The sequence below is a fragment of the Girardinichthys multiradiatus genome, chromosome 6 (assembly GCF_021462225.1).
Source record: "Girardinichthys multiradiatus isolate DD_20200921_A chromosome 6, DD_fGirMul_XY1, whole genome shotgun sequence".
NCBI lineage: Eukaryota > Metazoa > Chordata > Actinopteri > Cyprinodontiformes > Goodeidae > Girardinichthys > Girardinichthys multiradiatus.
Window position 1 is genome coordinate 10182392 of NC_061799.1, and position 22142 is coordinate 10204533.

At 40.8% G+C, this 22142-nt stretch overlaps 1 protein-coding gene across 1 annotated transcript in view; it reads left to right on the top strand.

Annotated features, from left to right (window-relative positions):
* LOC124869794 (ubiquitin-associated protein 2-like) overlaps positions 1–20150 on the top strand; it is a 28938-nt gene extending 8788 nt beyond the window's left edge. Inside the window, 2 exon segments of the mRNA XM_047367923.1 lie at positions 19245–19371; positions 19374–20150. Of these exon segments, the coding sequence (XP_047223879.1) occupies positions 19245–19371; positions 19374–20075 (829 nt within the window). The 3' untranslated portion in view covers positions 20076–20150.
* Positions 20151–22142: the final 1992 nt, after the last annotated feature.

The following is a 22142-nucleotide window of genomic DNA, read 5'->3' on the forward strand; positions in this document are numbered from 1 at the left end:
CGAAGGGCCACCACCATTTCCCCAGTCTTGAGTGGGTTGAGTTCCAGGTAGTTCTGACAACACCAGTGTACCAGCCGTTCCACCTCCTGTCTGTATGCAGACTCATCACCGTCCTGGATCACTGGATCAGTCCAATGACAGTGGTGTCGTCTACAAACTTAAGGAGTTTCACGGACGAGTCCGCTGAGGTGCAGTCATTTGTGTACAGGGAGAAGAGGAGTGGGGATAGAACACATCCCTGGGGGGCACCAGTACTTATTGATCTGGATCGGGAGAAGATTGCTCCCCAGTCTCACCTGCTGCTGTCGGTCCGTCAGGAAGCTGATGATCCACTGACAGGTGGAGGTTGGGACGTTGAGCTGGGTGAGCTTCTGGTGGAGGATGTCTGGTATGATGGTGTTGAAGGCCGAGCTGAAGACTACAAACAGGATCCTGGCGTACCTCCCTGGGTGGTCGAGGTGTTGCAGGATGAAGTGTAGACCTAAGTTAACAGCATCATCTGCCGACCTGTTTGCTTGGTAAGCAAATTGCAGGGGGTCCAGCAGGGGGCCTGTGATGTCTTTCAGGTGCTTCAGCACCAGCCGCTCAAAAGATTTCATGACCACAGACATCAGGGCTACAGGCCTGTAGTCATTTAATCCTAGGATGGTGGGTTTCTTGGGAACCGGGATGATGGTGGATCATTTGAGGCAGGAGGGGACCTCCCATTCTCCAGTGATTTGTTGAAGATCCTTGTGAAGATCGGAGCGAGTTGATTTGCACAGGCTTTCAGGCAGGATTGGGAGACATTAGGTTTAGGTTTGATTTAGGTTTGATTTTTTTATTTTACCAGCATGTTTCTTCTGAATTGAAGTATGTTTTATGTTTTGAAGCAGCCAACTAAGAGTCCGAATTTGAATCTGACAGAGAATCTGTAAGGAGAACTAAGTATTAAGGTGATCACAAGGAGGCCTTCCAACCTCAAAGGCTTGGGACTCATCACCAAAGATAAACACACCATAGGAAGAGTCGCTCAGCAATTAGAAGAAATGTTGGGTTATATAATGCCAATATAGATTCTTCCAGTTATAATGGGTGCATTTCAAAAGATCTGAATTATGAAAAGGTTAATGTTTTTTTGTCACTCATTTCATAAAGTGAAATTCATAGATCATATGGATTCATTACACATAGAGTGACCTTTTTTTAATATTAGTGAATGTTTTATTTAACTCATGGTGTCACACCCTAATCTAGGTATCTCAAAGCACCTGCCAAGATTTCCCGAGCCTCTAAATAGCCTCTCAGTCTCAGTCAGTAGGCAACACAATCATGGTGAAGACTGCTGACTGGACAGATGTCTCGAAAACAGTCATGGACTTGGAGGGTAAATAAAGTTATGGGTAAAAAATTGGAAAGACACAGGGGATAAGTATTGAACACAATGTATTAAATGCGTTGTTGAAAAGGCTGTATTGTAATGAAAGCCTAAAGGAGTCTCCAGCATGGAGAACCTAGTCACATGCTTAGCTCAGGTGGGATATTCTTTCTTTCTTTCTTTCTCTCTCTCTCTCTCTCTCTCTCTCTCTCTCTCTCTCTCTCTCTCTCTCTCTCTCTCTCTCTCTCTCTCTCTCACTAATTATTCATTTTCAAACTTGCCCTTTCTGTCAGACAATTTCCCTCCTTAATTTCTGCTGGCAACTACATCTTCCCCCCAGGCAGGATATAATGAAATGGGGTTCTTATCAGAGGGACACATTGCAGAATTGGACACTAGAAATCCCAAGTCTGCAATCTTCATTCTTGCTAATTTACGATGGAACCGGTTACCTCTCTAGGACAAAATATTCAATCTACTTTTTTTGTGTGTATTTTACTATAAAAATATACATCTGCCTGAAGCAGATCTGACCAGGGAGTAGTTCAGATTGTTACTCCATTGGAATTTCAGTCATGGCAAACATGTTGAGACCAGGAGGGGCAGCATTACAGCATTAGGATACTGTCTAGACTTTGTTTCCTCTGAGGAAAATGAGGATCCAATGCAAAATTCTAGAGGAATCAATACCAAACCTATTTTTGCTGGATATTAAATAAATTAAGAAATAATCTCTGTATAGTAGCAGAAAAAAACAGAATCAAAATCTCCTCAGTCTCTCTTGTCTACAACTTCTTTTCAGATCTAAGTTACAATAAATATCCCACACTCACTGACTAGGCTGGGATCTCTGTTGTTGCACTTCATTGGTTCATCTCCTACTTAGTGAACCCAAAGTTTTAATGTGACAACTGGTAAGACTAACTCTTCTAACACCCCATATCTGTGGCGTGTCACTGGAGTTAATACTTGGTACCTGAGTGTCTTATCAATGCAATGCTGCTGATGCACTGATCCACAAATCCCTGAAGCCTGCTGATTTGACCAAGATCATTACTCTACTCAAATACTTAGCACAGATTAATAACTGGATGGCTCTTGATTTTTTCCAAATATGCTTCTTTTTTCCCTTAAATAATATTACAATACTGTCAAATCTATCATGAGCTTAGGTATTTACATAAAAGTCTGCAAAAAAATCTAGACATCATCTTTGACAAGGAACACAAATTTGAGAAACAAATCCATATGGCTTACTGTTGCTATTTTTATCTAAAAATATTGTAAAAGCCAATTTATTCCTTTCTTATCAGCAGCAATAGCATTGCATTACACTTAGTGTTTCAGTTCACTTTTTCTGATTTCGAACATTCTTCCTTTGAACATTAGGGTGACTTTGATTGTTTTAAATCACACCTGATTTAGAGATTTATCTCTTTTCCAAGTGTTTGACTCAACAGTTTTTAATAATCCTTTGAGTGTTTGTATTTGATCTTTCTTTTATTTTGTCTTGGATATAAAGTACTTTATGTTTTAAATCATGCTCAAGAAATAAAGTTTGAATTAATTAGGTGACAGGGGACAGGGGATGTCCTTTTGACCTCTAAAGGCTGAAATATGTTGTGAAAATATAAATAAAAATGAAGTTAAGCTGTCTATTATTATCTCCTGGTTTCATTCATACTTTCTGACTTCATCAGTTACAAGCACTTAGTTATTTGCCAAAAGGATCCATGTTGTACCACAACAGGGAGGAGGCAGTTTGTTCAAGAAATCCTAAATCTAATGCATTGACCACAAATCCTCCAGTTTGTAAAGGTGGGAATGTAAACACAGTCAACTGGAAAAAGCTTTAAGGATGCATCACTTGTGTGACTGGTGTGATACCAAAAAGGACAAACAACCATTTTCTTAATTGGAATGAGTCAATAGGGAATGACTGTGAGATAGTTGTGGCCCACCCAGTCAGCAGGGAATTTCACAAGACTGGCTGTGTTGCAGCCTTGCTGAATCCCAGTGCTCAAAACGTCTCAAGGCCCCTCAGATAAATACTTGTGATTTACCAAGGCTCATCTCAGAGGTGTTTATAAAGGTGGCTTCCCACACTGGTTATAATTCTTACCTCAGTCTAATCCTAGATACAGCCAAATTCAGGATCTCAAGGGAATGACCCTGGGAATCCAGTTATTTTCTAAAATAACAGTAAATCATATTGTTTTGTCAACACAATGAACCAGAGAAGGAAATGTGTGGTTGATTGATTATTTTTTTGTTGTAACAAAGCTTCTTGGGAATAAATATATAATTGGAAAACCAGTTTTTTTATTTTTAAATGATGTTACATTTGTTAAAAGAAAAATTGCATTTGTGGGTTTAGCAGCAGAGTTGAGAATATAGATTGCACCCATGTAACACATGCCAAATCCTCTCAGCCAACATCAGGCAGCTTGTTCTGCTACTGATTCTTGTTTGGTGTCATTTATTGGTTTAGGTGGTTTAAGTCTGAAAAACCAAGACTTATGTGCAGTTTAACTATTTGATCATTTAACAAACGGGGGCCTCTGTAGTGTGTGATTGGAAAAACAACGAGCATCTTGGCACTTTCCCGTCATACAGGTCTGCAGCTTGCTCACACACTGCTTTGGGAAGACATCCCATTCTTCATCAAGCATTTGTCATGGTTCAGCCAGCACAAACGGCATAACCAGAGGAGTTGAGGTCAGGACTACAGAGAGCCCATTCCATTCTCTCTATGTCCAAACTCTAATCTCAGAGTCATAGCTCTGTTGAGCCATCCATTCCCTTAGCTCTTATCAGTCATGACTTTATGGGATTCTTTTGAAATAAAATTGATTCTATTAAAAATAAAGTCATTGACATACTCCCAAAGATGATTACTTCATCCTCAGCAAGTGAGACAACATTGGAAATAACTGTAGAATCTGATTTGTGTTTGGACTGTTTTGATCCTGTGGAGCTTCCTGAGTTATCAGAAATATTAGCTTCATCTAAACCTTCAACTTGTATGTTAGACCCAATCCCAACCAAATTATTTAAGGAAGTGTTCCCTCTGATTACCAGCCCCATTTTAGATATGATTAATCTATGTTTAGTAAATGGATATGTACCACAGACTTTTAAGTTAGCTGTAATTAAACCTTTACTTAAGAAACCTTCGCTTGATCAAGATGACTTAAAAAATTACAGACCTACAGGTCCTTCTCAAAATATTAGCATATTTTGATAAAGTTCATTATTTTCCATAATGTCATGATGAAAATTTAACATTCATATATTTTAGATTCATTGCACACTAACTGAAATATTTGAGGTCTTTTATTGTCTTAATACGGATGATTTTGGCATACAGCTCATGAAAACCCAAAATTCCTATCTCACAAAATTAGCTTATCATTAAAATGGTCTCTAAACGAGCTATGAACCTAATCATCTGAATCAACGAGTTAACTCTAAACACCTGCAAAAGATTCCTGAGGCCTTTAAAACTCCCAGCCTGGTTCATCACTCAAAACCCCAATCATGGGTAAGACTGCCGACCTGACTGCTGTCCAGAAGGCCACTATTGACACCCTCAAGCAAGAGGGTAAGACACAGAAAGAAATTTCTGAACGAATAGGCTGTTCCCAGAGTGCTGTATCAAGGCACCTCAGTGGGAAGTCTGTGGGAAGGAAAAAGTGTGGCAGAAAACGCTGCACAACGATAAGAGGTGACCGGACCCTGAGGAAAATTGTGGAGAAGAGCCGATTCCAGACCTTGGGGGACCTGCGGAAGCAGTGGACTGAGTCTGGAGTAGAAACATCCAGAGCCACCGTGCACAGGCGTGTGCAGGAAATGGGCTACAGGTGCCGCATTCCCCAGGTCAAGCCACTTTTGAACCAGAAACAGCGGCAGAAGCGCCTGACCTGGGCTACAGAGAAGCAGCACTGGACTGTTGCTCAGTGGTCCAAAGTACTTTTTTCAGATGAAAGAAAATTCTGCATGTCATTCGGAAATCAAGGTGCCAGAGTCTGGAGGAAGACTGGGGAGAAGGAAATGCCAAAATGCCAGAAGTCCAGTGTCAAGTACCCACAGTCAGTGATGGTCTGGGGTGCGTGTCAGCTGCTGGTGTTGGTCCACTGTGTTTTATCAAGGGCAGGGTCAATGCAGCTAGCTATCAGGAGATTTTGGAGCACTTCATGCTTCGATCTGCTGAAAAGCTTTATGGAGATGAAGATTTCATTTTTCAGCACGACCTGGCACCTGCTCACAGTGCCAAAACCACTGGTAAATGGTTTACTGACCATGGTATCACTGTGCTCAATTGGCCTGCCAACTTTCCTGACCTGAACCCCATAGAGAATCTGTGGGATATTGTGAAGAGAACGTTGAGAGACTCAAGACCCAACACTCTGGATGAGCTAAAGGCCACTATTGAAGCATCCTGGGCCTCCGTAAGACCTCAGCAGTGCCACAGGCTGATTGCCTCCATGCCACGCCGCATTGAAGCAGTCATTTCTGCAAAAGGATTCCCAACCAAGTATTGAGTGCATAACTGTACATGATTATTTGAAGGTTGACGTTTTTGGTATTAAAAACACTTTTCTTTTATTGGTCGGATGAAATATGCTAATTTTGTGAGATAGGAATTTTGGGTTTTCATGAGCTGTATGCCAAAATCATCCGTATTAAGACAATAAAAGACCTGAAATATTTCAGTTAGTGTGCAATGAATCTAAAATATATGAATGTTAAATTTTCATCATGACGTTATGGAAAATAATGAACTTTATCCCAATATGCTAATATTTTGAGAAGGACCTGTATATCCAATCTTCCATTCTTATCTAAAATTCTTGAGAAAATAGTTGCTAATCAAATGTGTGAGCATTTACACAGCATTGACCTGTTTGAAGAGTTTCAGTCAGACTTCAGAGCTCATCATAGCACTGAAGCAGCTCTGCTGAAAGTCACTAATGATATTCTTATGGCCTCAGATAATGGACTTGTGTCTGTACTTGTCCTCTTAGATGTCAGTGCTGCATTTGATACAGTCGATCACAATATTCTGTGTTTACTAAGTAACACAAGCTTGACTTCTGTTTGATTTCTGTTTAACAGCCATTAAATCACCTCTTTTCCAGAGATAGAAAAAGGAAATTAGACATCAGTATAAACATTTTTTAAAGAACTGAAGATTTAATGAGGTGTTCCAATTTTTACACCTGGTTGTGAATTCACAAACAAAATAAACCACAGGCTAAGAACCTGACATATATGAAAAAATAGCAGTAAGTGTATGCATGAAATGTGAACGTACCTATTAAAACCCTCATAGTAGAATGTGCTCATCTTAGATTTGCATTTTAAAATGCCGTGATGCACAAGTAATAACTATGTAAATGCTTCTCCTTTTTGGTATTTATGTAGAACTGTGGATATGAGTTTGGGTCCCCTCTACAAATCTTATTTGGAAGCACCGTGCAGCTGATCTCTGCTCTTATCTTGAGGCAAAAGCTGCTGAATTGTGAAGTAGTTGCAGATGGGAATTTTTTTAGCTCAAGTACCCTTAATACAAAATGAGTGTTGGTAGAAAAAGCACAGAAAGTAACTGAAGGGTGATTCTTAAAAGGGCAAAAAAGGAGATCTCATCTTACTGTCACTGTATTAGATTCACTGATGGCAAGAGTCAAATCTGTTCTTATTTTTAAGCTGCTGTTTGGTTCACAGAGGCTGAGGTAAACCTAAAAACTTTGCAGTTCAAAAAGATTCCAAAAACTGAAGTTTGACCTTTTGAAATACAAATGCATTGTTTAATAAAGGCTGTGCAGATTATACCCTGAATCTACAATAGTTAATTGTTTGGTCACCCCTGCATGTAACCTACAGCCATTGTGAGTTTTAAATTGAACTCCATCCCTTTTGTTATATTGTAAACAATACAGAAATATTAAAGTAATAGTAAAGTATTCTTCGGTGACTTCAGTGGTGCAAAAGTCCTCTACAGCCCTGAATGTTTTCCTGTACATGTTTCCCATACATTAATCAGAGATAGGGCACCTCCAATCCAGTATAGGTACTGACACGTACACTGATGGCACTGTTTGATCGGATATTGGGCTGAGGCCACCAATCCATCCGCAGATTGATACTGAGACGTCTTGTGATGCTTTGCTGAAGGTCATATTTTCACAAATTTTACTCAGGGTTTAAACTGTCAGCCCAAAATATGTTGCACCCTTAAATAAAATTTGCATAGTATATATATCATAAACATTATGACAATATATACATTTTTGTTTTAAATATTATGTTAATTTACATGATTAGTTGTAATAACTATCTTAACTATCATGGGAATATTAAATTTAAAGGACAAAGCACCAATTAAACAATCTCATACCTTTGTGTTGCCACAAGTAGAATAGAAAACTGTTTAATTGAGCTGTTTACTTCTCTTAATCTTTATACTCACACAGTTACAGCTCTGCTCCTGTGAAATTAAAGACAGTTCTTTGCAAGGTTACAGGTGATGCAGCAGCCTTTGTCAAACTACACTTATGCTATGAAGTTGGTTGTTCCCCCACCAGTACCAGTATAGTTGATAGAGTCTGTGTATTTTTTCCTACTTACTTTCAACAGCAGTACAAAAACAACTAAGAACTAAATGTTTACATCACCTTCTTGCAGTAGTGTTTCACTTTGAATGTCTGCAGCATGCATGCAGTTGGTCACAAATATTATCACTAGTTACATTTCTCATGTTTAGACCAGAAGTATACACATTCCTTCTGGAATTAACCTAAAAAGCATCCACACAGAAAAAAAATCTGTGTTAATGTGCAGAATCAATGATAGATGAAGTCCCTGTTGATGAGCACTGTACAGTTGATTGGATTAAGTTGGTCCACTTTGACTTTTGCAGGAGAAACTAGAGCCAAAATGCATCACCTGCTGTACACCTGCTGTGCTGCTTTTTCCCCATGAGGCCCTGATATCGATCACTACCCCCTTTTCACCACCACTCATACCTCAATCGCCTGTCTCTTCCTCTACACATCTCTCTTATTCTCTGCACCCCATTAGTGCTGTGAACAGCCGCCAGGGATGCCTAGAGCTGCAGGACAACACACTAACCAAGGCTGACAGGAGAGAAGGAAGTCAGCGGAAGAGGGAAAAAACAGTAATAGAGTGATGAGATCATGAGAAGCTGGACGTAAACAGGACAGAAGCTTCTTCTCACTGGGAGGACTTCTGAAGCAGTGAAGAAATGCAATGGTTCGCACAGACACACAGTACAGGACTTGTGGATAGCAGTGTTGCTACGTGGGATATTTTTGGACTCATGAGCTTTTTTATGCATTCAGTTTTTCTCTGTTTGCAAAATTCGTGGCAATTATAGGAGCTATAGAAGTCAAAAAACTCTTGCAATCTTTAATACTTTTAAAAATATTGGCTTAAAAATATAGTTCAGATTTTTTACATTAAGGCTCTGTGATGTTATTGTCAGTATTAGATGTGGGGTGATGGTGGCTCAGATGGTAGGGGTTCGTCCTGTAATCGTTGGGTTGTCGGTTTGAAACCCTGCTTCTCTGTCTCAATGGTTGTGTCCCTGGGCATAACAGGGCCCGGGGCAGCTTTCACAACTGACCAATTGTAGTGTAAAGCGCTTTGGAGTTCTTGGACTTGATAAAGCATTATACAAGTGCAGGCCATTTATTTACCTTGCCTGTAGTAAAAGGATGTCTTACTGTTGGATCAGGGGGATGCTTACAGCGAGTCATATTGACAGTCATATAGGCCTTTTTGGCTGGAGTTTGCTGCCTAAAACAATTCAAACTTTAAACTCTTATACCCGGGATACGTGTATATTTTCAGGATATTAAACTGCATTTTCACAAGAGTTTGTGTTAAGTTTGTCACTGTTTTCTCAGCCAAACAAAGTCCATGTTCCTACTTTAAAGTGAAGCTGGCAGACTGATATAGCTAGTTGAGATGTGTCAATCTACCACATCAGATAATTGTGAGTACACCTGGATAGCTTGGCCATGGGACGAGGAGAAATTAGGTTTTCAAAGAGGTAGTGCAGAGAAAAATTAATAAAACTATAGAGAGACTACAATAATATTAAGGACTGCAATGGCCAGAGCGGGTGAAACCACTCTTTACAAATCATAAACCATGCCTGTAGGCTGCAAGAAAAATGACACATCAGCGGTCTAAATTACACGTATTTAATAGTATTTAATAACACCCTAAATCAGCTGATCACACATAAAATCAGCTGGTTAGACACAAACATTTCCCCCAAAACAATACAACCATGAAACAACGTGTTTGGTTTGGAAATATTTTGACGGTCCTTAAGCGAACCACTGTCTGCAGGAGGGAGCAGGCAGAGAGCAACTGCCCATAATTAAAGTGTCTGCATCACTTTAAACTCCTTGTCCTCATTATTGTCATGGCTGAGACAAAAACTTCCTCATAATGCCCAAAATTGTAAATTTTTCAAGCAAACATCCTCCACATCACATTTCTGACCACTGCCCTAGATTCTTGGTCCTGCGGGGGTCAAAGCAACTACGTGTGCAGTTCTTTCTGGCGCCTCCCGTGACATCTGCCTCGCTCTGAACTAGCGCTTAGCCAGGACTGTGGGAGGGTGTCACACAGTAACGTTAATAGGCGGCAGGGCTTCAAGCCATAACTCTACCTGTCAGTGCAAACACAACAGGTTCCATGTCGAGAAGAGTGAGACCAATTGGAGTAAAATGGTAAATGGCCTGCACTTGTATAGCGCTTTATCAAGTCTGTGGTCTCCAAAGCACTTTGCACTACAATCATCTAACCATTCATGCACACATTCACACACTGACAGTGGTAAGATACATTGTAATCACAGCTGACTTGGGGCAGACTGAAAGAAGTGAGGCTGCCATACAATTGGCGCCACTAAGTCCTTTGACCAACATCAGCTTGCAAGGCGGCTGAAGTGTCTTGCCCAAGGACACAACGACAGAGACAGGCAGAGCGGGGGTTCAAACAAGCATCTACCGGTAACAGAACGAACCCCTACCACTGTTACCACCATTGCTGTTAGAGTGGAGCTGTGGAAAAGGGGCATTAGACTGCTACATTTGAGTTGCAGTTCATTGATACAGTCATGACTTTGAAGGAAAGGCAAAATAATTCCCATTTGCCATAAGGCTTATAGGTAGTATAAAAGGATCCTTTACAACACAAATGAATAAATTATTTGATTTGTGTTTTAGAATATATCGGTCCTTTAGTCGCACATATTGTCCAAGTGCATTTTCAACATGGATGGGTGGTGCAGCAGCCAACACAGTCTCTTCTTCACTGTGGAAGTCATTTTAAGAGTGAAAAACACTTTGTTAGGACAAACCAATTTTTGTTAGATAGATATAATAATGTGCAAGGCCTTTAATACATTTATAAAGCACTCTCAAAAGTAGGCTGTGATTTTGGAAATTCCAACTTGTTTTATCATTTTCTTTATATGAAAGCCTTCGCCCCTTGGATTTGACTCTAATACAGGTCCTTCTCAAAAAATTAGCATATTGTGATAAAGTTCATTATTTTCCATAATGTCATGATGAAAATTTAACATTCATATATGTTAGATTCATTGCACACTAACGGAAATATTTCAGGTCTTTTATTGTCTTAATACGGATGATTTTGGCATACAGCTCATGAAAACCCAAAATTCCTATCTCACAAAATTAGCATATCATTAAAAGGGTCTCTAAACGAGCTATGAACCTAATCATCTGAATCAACGAGTTAACTCTAAACACCTGCAAAAGATTCCTGAGGCCTTTAAAACTCCCAGCCTGGTTCATCACTCCTAACCCCAATCATGGGTAAGACTGCCGACCTGACTGCTGTCCAGAAGGCCACTATTGACACCCTCAAGCAAGAGGGTAAGACACAGAAAGACATTTCTGAACGAATAGGCTGTTCCCAGAGTGCTGTATCAAGGCACCTCAGTGGGAAGTCTGTGGGAAGGAAAAAGTGTGGCAGAAAACGCTGTACAATGAGAAGAGGTGACCGGACCCTGAGGAAGATTGTGGAGAAGGGCCGATTCCAGACCTTGAGGGACCTGCAGAAGCAGTGGACTGAGTCTGGAGTAGAAACATCCAGAGCCACCGTGCACAGGCGTGTGCAGGAAATGGGCTACAGGTGCCGCATTCCCCAGTCCTGGGCTACAGAGAAGCAGCACTGGACTGTTGCTCAGTGGTCCAAAGTACTTTTTTCGGATGAAAGCAAATTCTGCATGTCATTCGGAAATCAAGGTGCCAGAGTCTGGAGGAAGACTGGGGAGAAGGAAATGCCAAAATGCCAGAAGTCCAGTGTCAAGTACCCACAGTCAGTGATGGTCTGGGGTGCCGTGTCAGCTGCTGGTGTTGGTCCACTGTGTTTTATCAAGGGCAGGGTCAATGCAGCTAGCTATCAGGAGATTTTGGAGCACTTCATGCTTCCATCTGCTGAAAAGCTTTATGGAGAATAAGATTTCATTTTTCAGCACGACCTGGCACCTGCTCACAGTGCCAAAACCACTGGTAAATGGTTTACTGACCATGGTATCACTGTGCTCAATTGGCCTGCCAACTCTCCTGACCTGAATCCCATAGAGAATCTGTGGGATATTGTGAAGAGAACGTTGAGAGACTCAAGACCCAACACTCTGGATGAGCTAAAGGCCGCTATCGAAGCATCCTGGGCTTCCATAAGACCTCAGTGCCACAGGCTTATTTTCTCCATGCCACGCCGCATTGAAGCAGTCATTTCTGCAAAAGGATTCCCGACCAAGTATTGAGTGCATAACTGTACATGATTATTTGAAGGTTGACGTTTTTTTGTATTAAAAACACTTTTCTTTTATTGGTCAGATGAAATATGCTAATTTTGTGAGATAGGAATTTTGGGTTTTCATGAGCTGTATGCCAAAATCATCCATATTAAGACAATAAAAGACCTGAAATATTTCAGTTAGTGTGCAATGAATCTAAAATACATTAATGTTAAATTTTCATCATTACATTATAGAAAATAATGAACTTTATCACGATATGCTAATTTTTTGAGAAGGACCTGTATAAGACAAAACAGGGGATAATGAAGCTTAATTATTTTGAAGTATTTACCTTCAAATTAAAATTATTCATAACTAATTAAGGAAGACTTAGTTATACCAGTTCTTTTAGGAGGAATCGCCCGAAGTTGCTTGTGGTAGGATGTTTGTCCAGTTCTTCCAAATACTAAGGAAACGTATGTAAACAAAAAAATCCCATTTATTATTCTCACATTTACAAAGAGAAATTAGTTTGGTATTCCTAACTAACCTTAACAAAAAGTGTTTGTATGAATTTCTGTCAGACAGTGAGAAAAACATGTTTATGGGTTGTTTTTTGTTTTTTTGCAGTGTATGGACATATATGGTCTCAACTGTAAGTAAGCATTGGTTAAAAAAATTATAAGAGATCTAACCTTCTTTTTAAGTGTAGTTTTAGACCCCTGGGAAGGAGAAGAATTGATCTTCAGATGAGTCATTTTTATTGATAAGGTTTGATCAGATTTTGATAACCATTTAGACTCATTGAGTTAGGGATTTTAAAGTCATTTGTCCCAGTGCTGATTTGATCTCCTAACATCTAAAAGACAGTGCTTCATCAAAATCTTCCAGACAAGGGAAAATTTCATTTCAATATTTTTGATAAATATGAAATTAAAATTAATTAACAAATACTTAACCCAACAAATATCTTTGTTGTTTTCTTCCATATGTGTATGTATTTATATTTAAAGCAAGAGTGTTAAAATGTAACATTTCCTCTCTGTCCTCTAACTAGCTGGACAGGCCAAAAGTGCATAATTGGCTTCCTGAGGAGCAGCAGAATAGACTCAATGCTTTGGTGATTTACTACGTGTGGAACAAAACAATTTGTCTTTTGTGAACAACCTTATGTTCAGTGGTTACAAAACTATTTTGTAGATAGCCACGATTGCTTTCACTATTTTTTCTTGTGCCGACCACTATTTCATAAAATGTCAGAATTGCCAAGAAGGCTAGCTGGTCCTCAGCAGTGACAGATTTATGTGTCAACATTTACTGAATTACAGCAACAACAAAAAAAAAAGAAAACAGCATCTAGTCATGTGAATCTGGTGGAGTAAAATTATATTGTTACAAATTTTCTCTTTAAATTCTGTTGCTGGGCCTTCACTGCTGTATATTACAATTATTTTATCAACTTGTGAACCCTCTGACCTTTCTAGGAAAATAGGAAGGGAGAAAATTACATCTTAGCAGTGTTGCAAGAGTGTGTGATAATAATACAACACCTTTGTGCATGTATTTGCATGGAAAATCCAATGTTATATGCATATTTAATATGTAGGTTTTTCACCTTTAAATATTAATATTTTTCCTCAATATCACTTCAAATGCAAATGTCATTTTTGTGGCTTGCTGACTTTCACATTTGGACATAAAAGACAGAAATAGAAAATAATTAAACAGTTGAGCCTGAAGTCTGGCGGGTTTCTCTCGCTCTTTGACCTTTTGCGTTCGCCCAACATAAAAGATTTCCATTTCACCCATGAAAGACCAACAATTTGAAAGAGATAACTTACTCATTTTCCATTACACAGTGCAACATTCAGTACAGACAGCCCACCTTTCTCATCAAAGACGAAGCGTAGGGGGTCAAAGCACACAGTCACCTTTAACAAAATTCCATTCAATAATGAGTTTGCATAAATGACTGCTGTTGGAGACCAAACTATCCAAGTGTCATAAGGAGAGGAGGAGGCAAAATATGGTGTATGAGTGTATTCACTAAGAGTCCATCATGATTATAACAATTTACAAGTTGAAACATCTCTTTCAATTCTAGTTAGCAAACAGAAATTCTGGATATAGCTGCACTGAGAAATCAAGTGGTGAGTAAGCATTGGCTGGTTACCTTTCTCCAAAGATACAAACAGTTTCTATCATGCTGTTCCTATGCCTTAATGTTCCTTTAATTAAAGGCAAGAAAACCTTCCAGAGTGTATGTAGCAGTTGTTCTACGATCGCCCCACCCCTACCTATTTCAGTGCACTACCAGCCTCCTACTCATTAAATTTTTTTATAGGACACAGAATTGGCTGGGCTAAAAGTTGTAGCGTGTAGAATTTAAAAGCTCTGCTTCTATTAAAGTAAGGATACTTGGAAAGAAGAGTTTGCATGCTAGGAAGTTAGTTTGGCAACTCTGCAAAGCAGTGGATTGCAGGCTAGCTAACAGAGCCGAGAGTACAATTAATTAACCTGCTAATATCTAAAAAAAGCAGAATAACAAACAATAATACTCAACTTAATAAGCATTCTAGATTTTGCTTTGATCTTTAACGACTTTTTACAACTAGTTAAAAAAAGCAATTTTTTCAAAATGACAATCGCTGAAATAAAATTTATCTCACTACATAAGACTTTTTTTACAACATCTTTTGCTGGAAAAGCTTTGCAAATTGCTGTCATGTGCACATGAAACCTGACACTGATTTTAAACACAGTAACTATCAACACATTCACCCATGATTTCTTGCTGTCAGTATGTCTACGTATGTGTGTCATGATCGTAAGGTGTTTAAGTTTTTATATGGATCTGTTTCTTCCCTGAGGTTTTTGTTTACTAGTGGCTGTTATTTTAGTTCATTCATTGCAGATTAGGTTTGTAATTCATTCCTGTGTTTAGATATTTCTTTTACTTCTCTGTATTTGCACTCTTCTGTGTTAATTAGCCTCCTTCTTCAGTTGCTTTACATTTTCCCTGCCAGCAGCTTTTCCACATTGCATCTGGTTGATCTTCTAGTTCATTGGTCATTTCTCCACCCTGCCTTTTTATTTAAACTCTCTTCTTTTTATTGCTTGCCACTGGTTCCTACTGTTGGTTTACCTGCTCCATGTCACTGTTTGCCTGCCTGCTCCATGCCTGTAACACTGTCCATGTTCCGTGCCCAACGTCTTTGTGTAAGTTATCTGTTCTGTTCCTTCCAAATAACTAACTCACCAAGTGGCTTGGACTTGCACAACCACTTATATTAGAATATGTGTATGAATGGAATTTTCAGCTTGAACCACCTTGACCATTAATTGACCTGGATGTCAACACTGAGGAACTTCATTAGGGAACATTATTAGAATGTCCACAGATGTTACATAAACGTTCCACAATATACACAGTGATGTCATGATGCATATTTACTTCTAACAACTGCTAGTCTTATCTTTGAGTCTGCTCAGTACAAAACAGAGATGACAGTTTTTTATGTTCATTTATAAGCAAGGTGACCTTGTGTTTAATGCATGTATGTGTTCATATGAGAGCATGATTGCATAAAGATTTGTAGATCAATTATAAAGGCTCTGTTATAAAGTGGCTGTTGTCTGCAGATAATCTATATATTTTATGCTCTACTGCATTTGTCCTTGCTGTGATAGGTAGACTGCATGTGACTTGAATGGAGTCCACAAAATCTATGTGGAAAAATAAGCCTTTACTTGAAAAGAGAAACAATATAGAAAAACCTTGTTTCATTTGTATACAATGGGATTTTAAAATATTTTCTTATATTAATATGACAAATTGTATCAAGAATTCACAAGTGCAGGTCAAAAAATGTTAATAGTAAGAAAAAGTCATTTTTGCCACTCATTTCAGAAAGTGAAACTCATATATAGATTTAGCACACATGGAGTGATGAGTACAGATAATGAAAACCCAAAATTCAGTGTAGGACATTGTGCAAAAGTTATAGTATATTCATAGAAAGTTGAGTGGAAGGAAGAAATGTAATAGAGAAAGGTTCATTGGCAACAATGATACCTGTAGCCTTGAGTGGATTATTAAGCAACATCCATTGAAGAATTCTTGAAGGTGTTCACAAGGCTTCACAAGCTGATGTCAACACATCAAGAGCCACTACGCACACACGGATCCAACACATGGGCTTCAAATGCTGCATTCCTCATTACAAGCCACTCCCGAACCAGATATGTCAGAAGTATCTTACCTGGGCTAAGGAGAAAAAGAAGGAGACTGTTGTTCAGTGGTCAAAACTCCTCTTTTCAGATTGAAATAAAGTTGCATTTCATTTGGAAATCCGGTCTCAGAGTCGGGAGGAATAGTGAAGTGGCACAACATCACATTACTTGAAGTCCGGTGTAAGGTTTCAACAGTCATGATGATTTGGGGAGCCATGTCATTTGCTGGGGTTAGTCCCCTTTGTTTTCTCAAGTCCACAGTCACCACAACCATCTACTAGGACGTTTTTGGGCACTTTATGCTCCCTTCTTCTAACAAGCTTTATGGAGATGCTGACATCATTTTCCAGCAGGACTTGGTACATGTCCACACTGCCAAAGGTGGCAAAAGGGGGTTCAGTGACCATGGTGTTACTGTGCTTGATAGATCAGCAAACTGGCCTGACTTAAATTTATAAATGTCAAGAGGAAGATGAAAGACACCAGAGCCAACAATGCAGATGACCTAAAGGTTGCCATCAAAGCAACCGATGTGTCCATTACACCTCAGCAGGAGCACAGGCTGATCACCTCCATGCCACGCTGCACTGATGCAGTAATACATGCTAAAGGAGGACTAACCACGTATGGAGTGCATCTTCTGTTTAAAATGTCCTTTTTTGTTGGTCTTATGTAAATATTCAAATTTTCTGATAAGCTGAATTTCTGGTTTTTATTATCCATTAGCCATAATAATCCAAATCATAAGAAATAAAGGCTTGCAGTATTTCCCTTTGTGTAATTAATATACACTACCGGCAGTTCTAGACCAAATTTACCAGGGGGGCCAGGGTGGGGCCAGGGCTTTTTTCATGGGGGCACAGAACAAAAGAATAAAAACAAACAAAAAAACAAATGTAACAATATTTCATCCTTTCATATATTAAGTAAGCCACAGAGAAACTTGTGGCTCTGGAGCTGCAGATTGCAGACCCCTGATCTAGCAGATGAAAACTGTGATCCCATCTCAATGTGGCTGAAGCTAAAAGTGCAACACCTTAATATTTTCCTTTCTTCTTTTTTTCCCCTTCAGCTATCACCTGTGCTTAGGCCTAGTTAATTAATTTTCTAATATGCAAGTTTAATTGTATAAAATCCATCTTCTACTGACATGGTAATTTTGGCATTTTTAATAAGAAGCATCTATACAACACTGTAAAAGATGTATGCTAAATTAATAAAATGTATTGCAATTTTTGAATGACAACCCTTTAAAGAGCATAATAATGTCATCAGTTGTGTTCTTTCTGCATCTAACATAAATTGCCTTTGTGAAACAAACAAATCTGTCAACTTTCCAGCCTTTTATGAATGCCTGTTTTTCAAGAGCTGAGGCAGTTCTCAGATTCCTCTACACTTATATGTTTCTTATACAGGCATGAAAAGAAAGTGAAAGCCTTTTTAGTTGTATTTTGTATATATCTAAGATTTTAAGGGTGTCATCAAACTTCTCCGTTTTGTCTTCATCGTCGTTTAATAAATAGTGGCATGGTGGAAGCTGTGGAGCAGTTATAACTGATGTTGCCTCACATCAAGAATGTCTGGGGTTTAAACCGTAGCCTGAGTATTTTTGTGTGGAGCATGTTCTTCTTTATGGATGTGTGAGATTTCTCTAGATATTCCAGCAAAAATATGCCATGTCATTTCATATCTTGTCAGTTGGGCACTCTTTAGTGTGAGTGTGTGTGTGCATTGTTGTTTTGGGTGTCTATGTGTCACCCTGTGATGGAGTGGCGACCTGTCCAGGGTGTGCCCCGCCTCCCACCTATTCACCACTGGAGAGAGGCACCCTGCCAATTTTAAACGAGCACAGCAATAGATGGAATCTGTGGCGTTCAGATTTGAGATCAGATTTAAATAATTTTGTAAGCCCAGTGAAGACTAAAATAGATACCCTAAAGTTAGCAGAGAGAGTACCACAACAATCGCAACGACCCAGTGGCCTCTCTAAATTACTTTACTGCCCATAAATCAAACAGTCTCAGTGGTTTTCACAGCAGAACTTCAACCAGAAATGATCAAGCAATCAAAACCAGACATTTTGGCAACATGGGAGATGTGCCATATTATCCCACCACAGATCCCAGGAACAAAGTTAACTGGCATCAACAATTAAATCTGACACAAACATGTCAGGAGCTTCAGTGATGTGATAAAAGTATTTAGTCCCCTTAGAGATAATTTGTTACCTTTTTTGTCTTATCTAAATGTTTAAGATTTATTCATTCAATCAAACTAATTTTAAAGGACATAAGTTTGACCAAAAAACAAAATGCATTTAGGATCCATTCGTGCATCCAATTACAGCTCCGTCATCTATTAATCTTACCCCCACTTCAAGAGTGTACTCTTCTGGGGGTGAGGTGGTGGTGCAGGGTAAAATGTATGACCCTTATTTAGAGGTTTCAGTCCTCAATGCAGCTGTTGTGGGTTTGATTCCTGGCTCAGGCGACCTTTGCTTCTCCTTCTCTCTACCCCTTTCCTATTAGCTTACTATTGGAAAAATAAGGAAAAATAAACGCCACTAGTGCCGCAAAAACAGAGTATACTTTTCTCCTAAAAGTAGTGAAAGATGTTGTATTTTCCTCACTGATGTTATATGTCCCATTCCTTTTTTTAAATTTTATTTATTTATTTTTTATTTGGTGGTGGTGGTCCCCCTTCATAAGAAGGGGCCATCCGGTCTCTGTACAAGCGGAGTAGGACTTTGGTCCACATTGCCAGCATTAAGTCGGACCTGTTCTTGGTGCATGTTGGACTCCGGCGGGTCTGCCCTTTGTCACCTGTCCTTTTCCCTGGAAGAGAAAGCCTAGCTAATAATCCATACTCTGGTGATGCAACCAAATTTGGCAGGAATGACTCTTCGTCCCTGGCTCCCCCAACCAGCCTATCTATAGCCAGCGTGGAGTCGCATCCCCAACAGACCCAGCCAGCAGGAACTCAAGGACAGGGTCAGAACCAGGGTCAGCAGACACAGAACCACCTGGCTATGGATACGCCGGTCTGCCCTACTATGGTGGCATGCCTGGCGTTCCTTCAGCATTCCAGTATGGCCCCACAGTGTTTGTGCCTCCAACTTCTGCCAAGCAGCCTGCAATGGGCCTGGCCAACCCCTCCAGCCAGTTCCACCAACAGCATCAGCCAAGTTACGGGCAGCATGCCTACGGCGCAGCTTTTGATGACCTGTCTCAAGTTCACGGTGGGGAATACAGTAAGGCAGAATACGGAGGCTCTGCCCAATTACAGGCCAAATCAGCAGGCAGCGGCCCAGGGAAAGGATTATCCGGATCGGAAACGGGAGGTGGAGTTCCTGACATGGGAGGTTCCATATACAGCAAAACACAGTCGTTTGACAAGCAAGGCTTCCACACAGGGACACCGCCTCCCTTCAGTCTGCCTTCAGCCCTCGAAGGAACAGGCCTCATGAACCATGGTGGAGCTCCTGGCTATGCTCCTGCTCCCTTTCTGCACATCCTGCCTCCACACCAACAACCCCACTCCCAGATGCTGCACCATCATCTAACGCAAGACGGACAGGGTGGTCCTGGTCAGCGGAATCAGTCCAGCAGTATGCAGCAGAAAGCCCAAGGCAGCAAGTCCAGCTACGGCAGCTCTCCCTTCTGGGCAAACTGAGGAATGCTACCCATTCCCTTCTCCCCCAAAAGGCTGTGTGGTTGCATGAGAGCGTGTGTGTAACGTTAAAATAAAATGAAAGAGAAAAAACAGACACACTACCCTTACACTGAGCATTATGCTCTCCCCACTTCCCCCAAGTCCTCAAGAAGTGGACTGAGGAATCAAAGCAGATGCTACAGGCCTGCTTTGAATGCACAGACTGGACTGTTTTTGAAACCTCAGCCACTGACTTAAACCAACTAACTGATGTGGTGACATCATACATCAGTTTCTGTGAGGACATGTGTGTGCAGACCAAGACCTTCTGCACTTTTGGGAACAATAAGCCATGGTTTACTCCACACCTCAGAAATCTGCGCAGGGAAAAGGAAGAAGCTCACAGCATTGGAGATTGGGCGCGGTACAGGCAGGCCAGGAATAAACTAACAAAAGAGATCAAAGCAGCTAAGAGAAGCTATAGTGAGAAGCTTAAGAACAGCCTTTCTACTGGTGACACTTCAGCTGTATGGACTGGTCTGAGAAACCTGACTGCCTACAAGAGCCCCTCCACCCATCCTGAACAGAGTCGTCTCCTGGCCAACCGTCTGAATGGCTTCTACTGCAGACATGACAAGAAGCCATTCACACCTCAAATCATCCCCTCTACATCCCATTCAGGAACAAATTCCTCCCATAAAGCAACCAACCCCCACCATCAGATCCTCTGCCTGCATTAAAGATCTCCGAGGAAGAGGTAAACAGGCTCTTTCAGCGCATGAAAACAAAGAAAGCTGGAGGACCTGATAACGTCTCGCCATCATGTCTGAAAGCCTGCGCACATCAACTTGCTCCGATCCTCACAAGGATCTTCAACAAGTCACTGGAGAAATGTGAGGTCCCCTCCTGCCTCAAACGATCCACCATCATCCCGGTTTCCAAGAAACCCACCATCGTAGGATTAAATGACTACAGGCCTGTAGCCCTGATGTCTGTGGTCATGAAATCCTTTGAGCGGCTGGTGTTGAAGCACCTGAAAGACATCACAGGCCCCCTGCTGAACCTCCTGCAATTTGCTTACCGAGCAAACAGGTCAGCAGATGGTGCTGTTAACTTAGGTCTACACTTCATCCTGCGACACCTCGATCACCCAGATAGGTACGCCAGGATCCTGTTTGTAGACTTCAGCTCGGCCTTCAACAATATCATACCAGACATCCTCCACCAGAAGCTCACACAGCTCAACGTCCCAGCCTCCACCTGTCAGTGGATCAACAGCTTCCTGACAGACCGACAGCAGCAGGTGAGACTGGGGAGCATCTTCTCCCGATCCAGATCAATAAGTACTGGTGCCCCCCAGGGGTGTGTTCTATCCCCACTCCTCTTCTCTCTGTACACAAATGACTGCACCTCATCGGACTTGTCCATGAAACTCCTTAAGTTTGCAGACGACACCACTGTCATTGGACTGATCCAGGACGGTGATGAGTATGCATACAGACAGCAGGGCGATCGGCTGGTACACTGGTGCGGTCAGAACTACCTTGAACTGAACCCACTCAAGACTGTGGAAATGGTGGTGGACTTTCGGAGAACACCACCCCCATACACCCCCCTCACCATCCTCAACAACACTGTATCGGCCGTGGACCACTTCAGGTTCTTAGGAACCACCATCTCTGAGGACCTGAGATGGTCTTCGCACATAGACAATGTTCGAAAGAAGGCCCAGCAGAGACTGTACTTCCTGAGGCAACTCAAGAAGTTCAACCTTCCACAGGAGCTGTTGGTCATCTTCTACACTGCCATCATTCAGTCTGTCCTGTCTTCATCCATCTCAGTGTGGTTTGGCTCATCCACAAAACAGGACAGGTCCAGACTGCAACGAATAATCAGGAATGCAGAGAGAATAATCAGGGCTGACCTTCCCTCCATCCAGGACTTATATAGGTCTAGGGTCAGAAAAAGAGCTGCTAAAATCTCTGCAGACCCCACACACCCTGCACATAAACTGTTTAGAGTTTTACCTTCAGGCCGCCGCTACAGAGCACTGTTTACTAAAACCAGCCGCCACAGAGACAGTTTCTT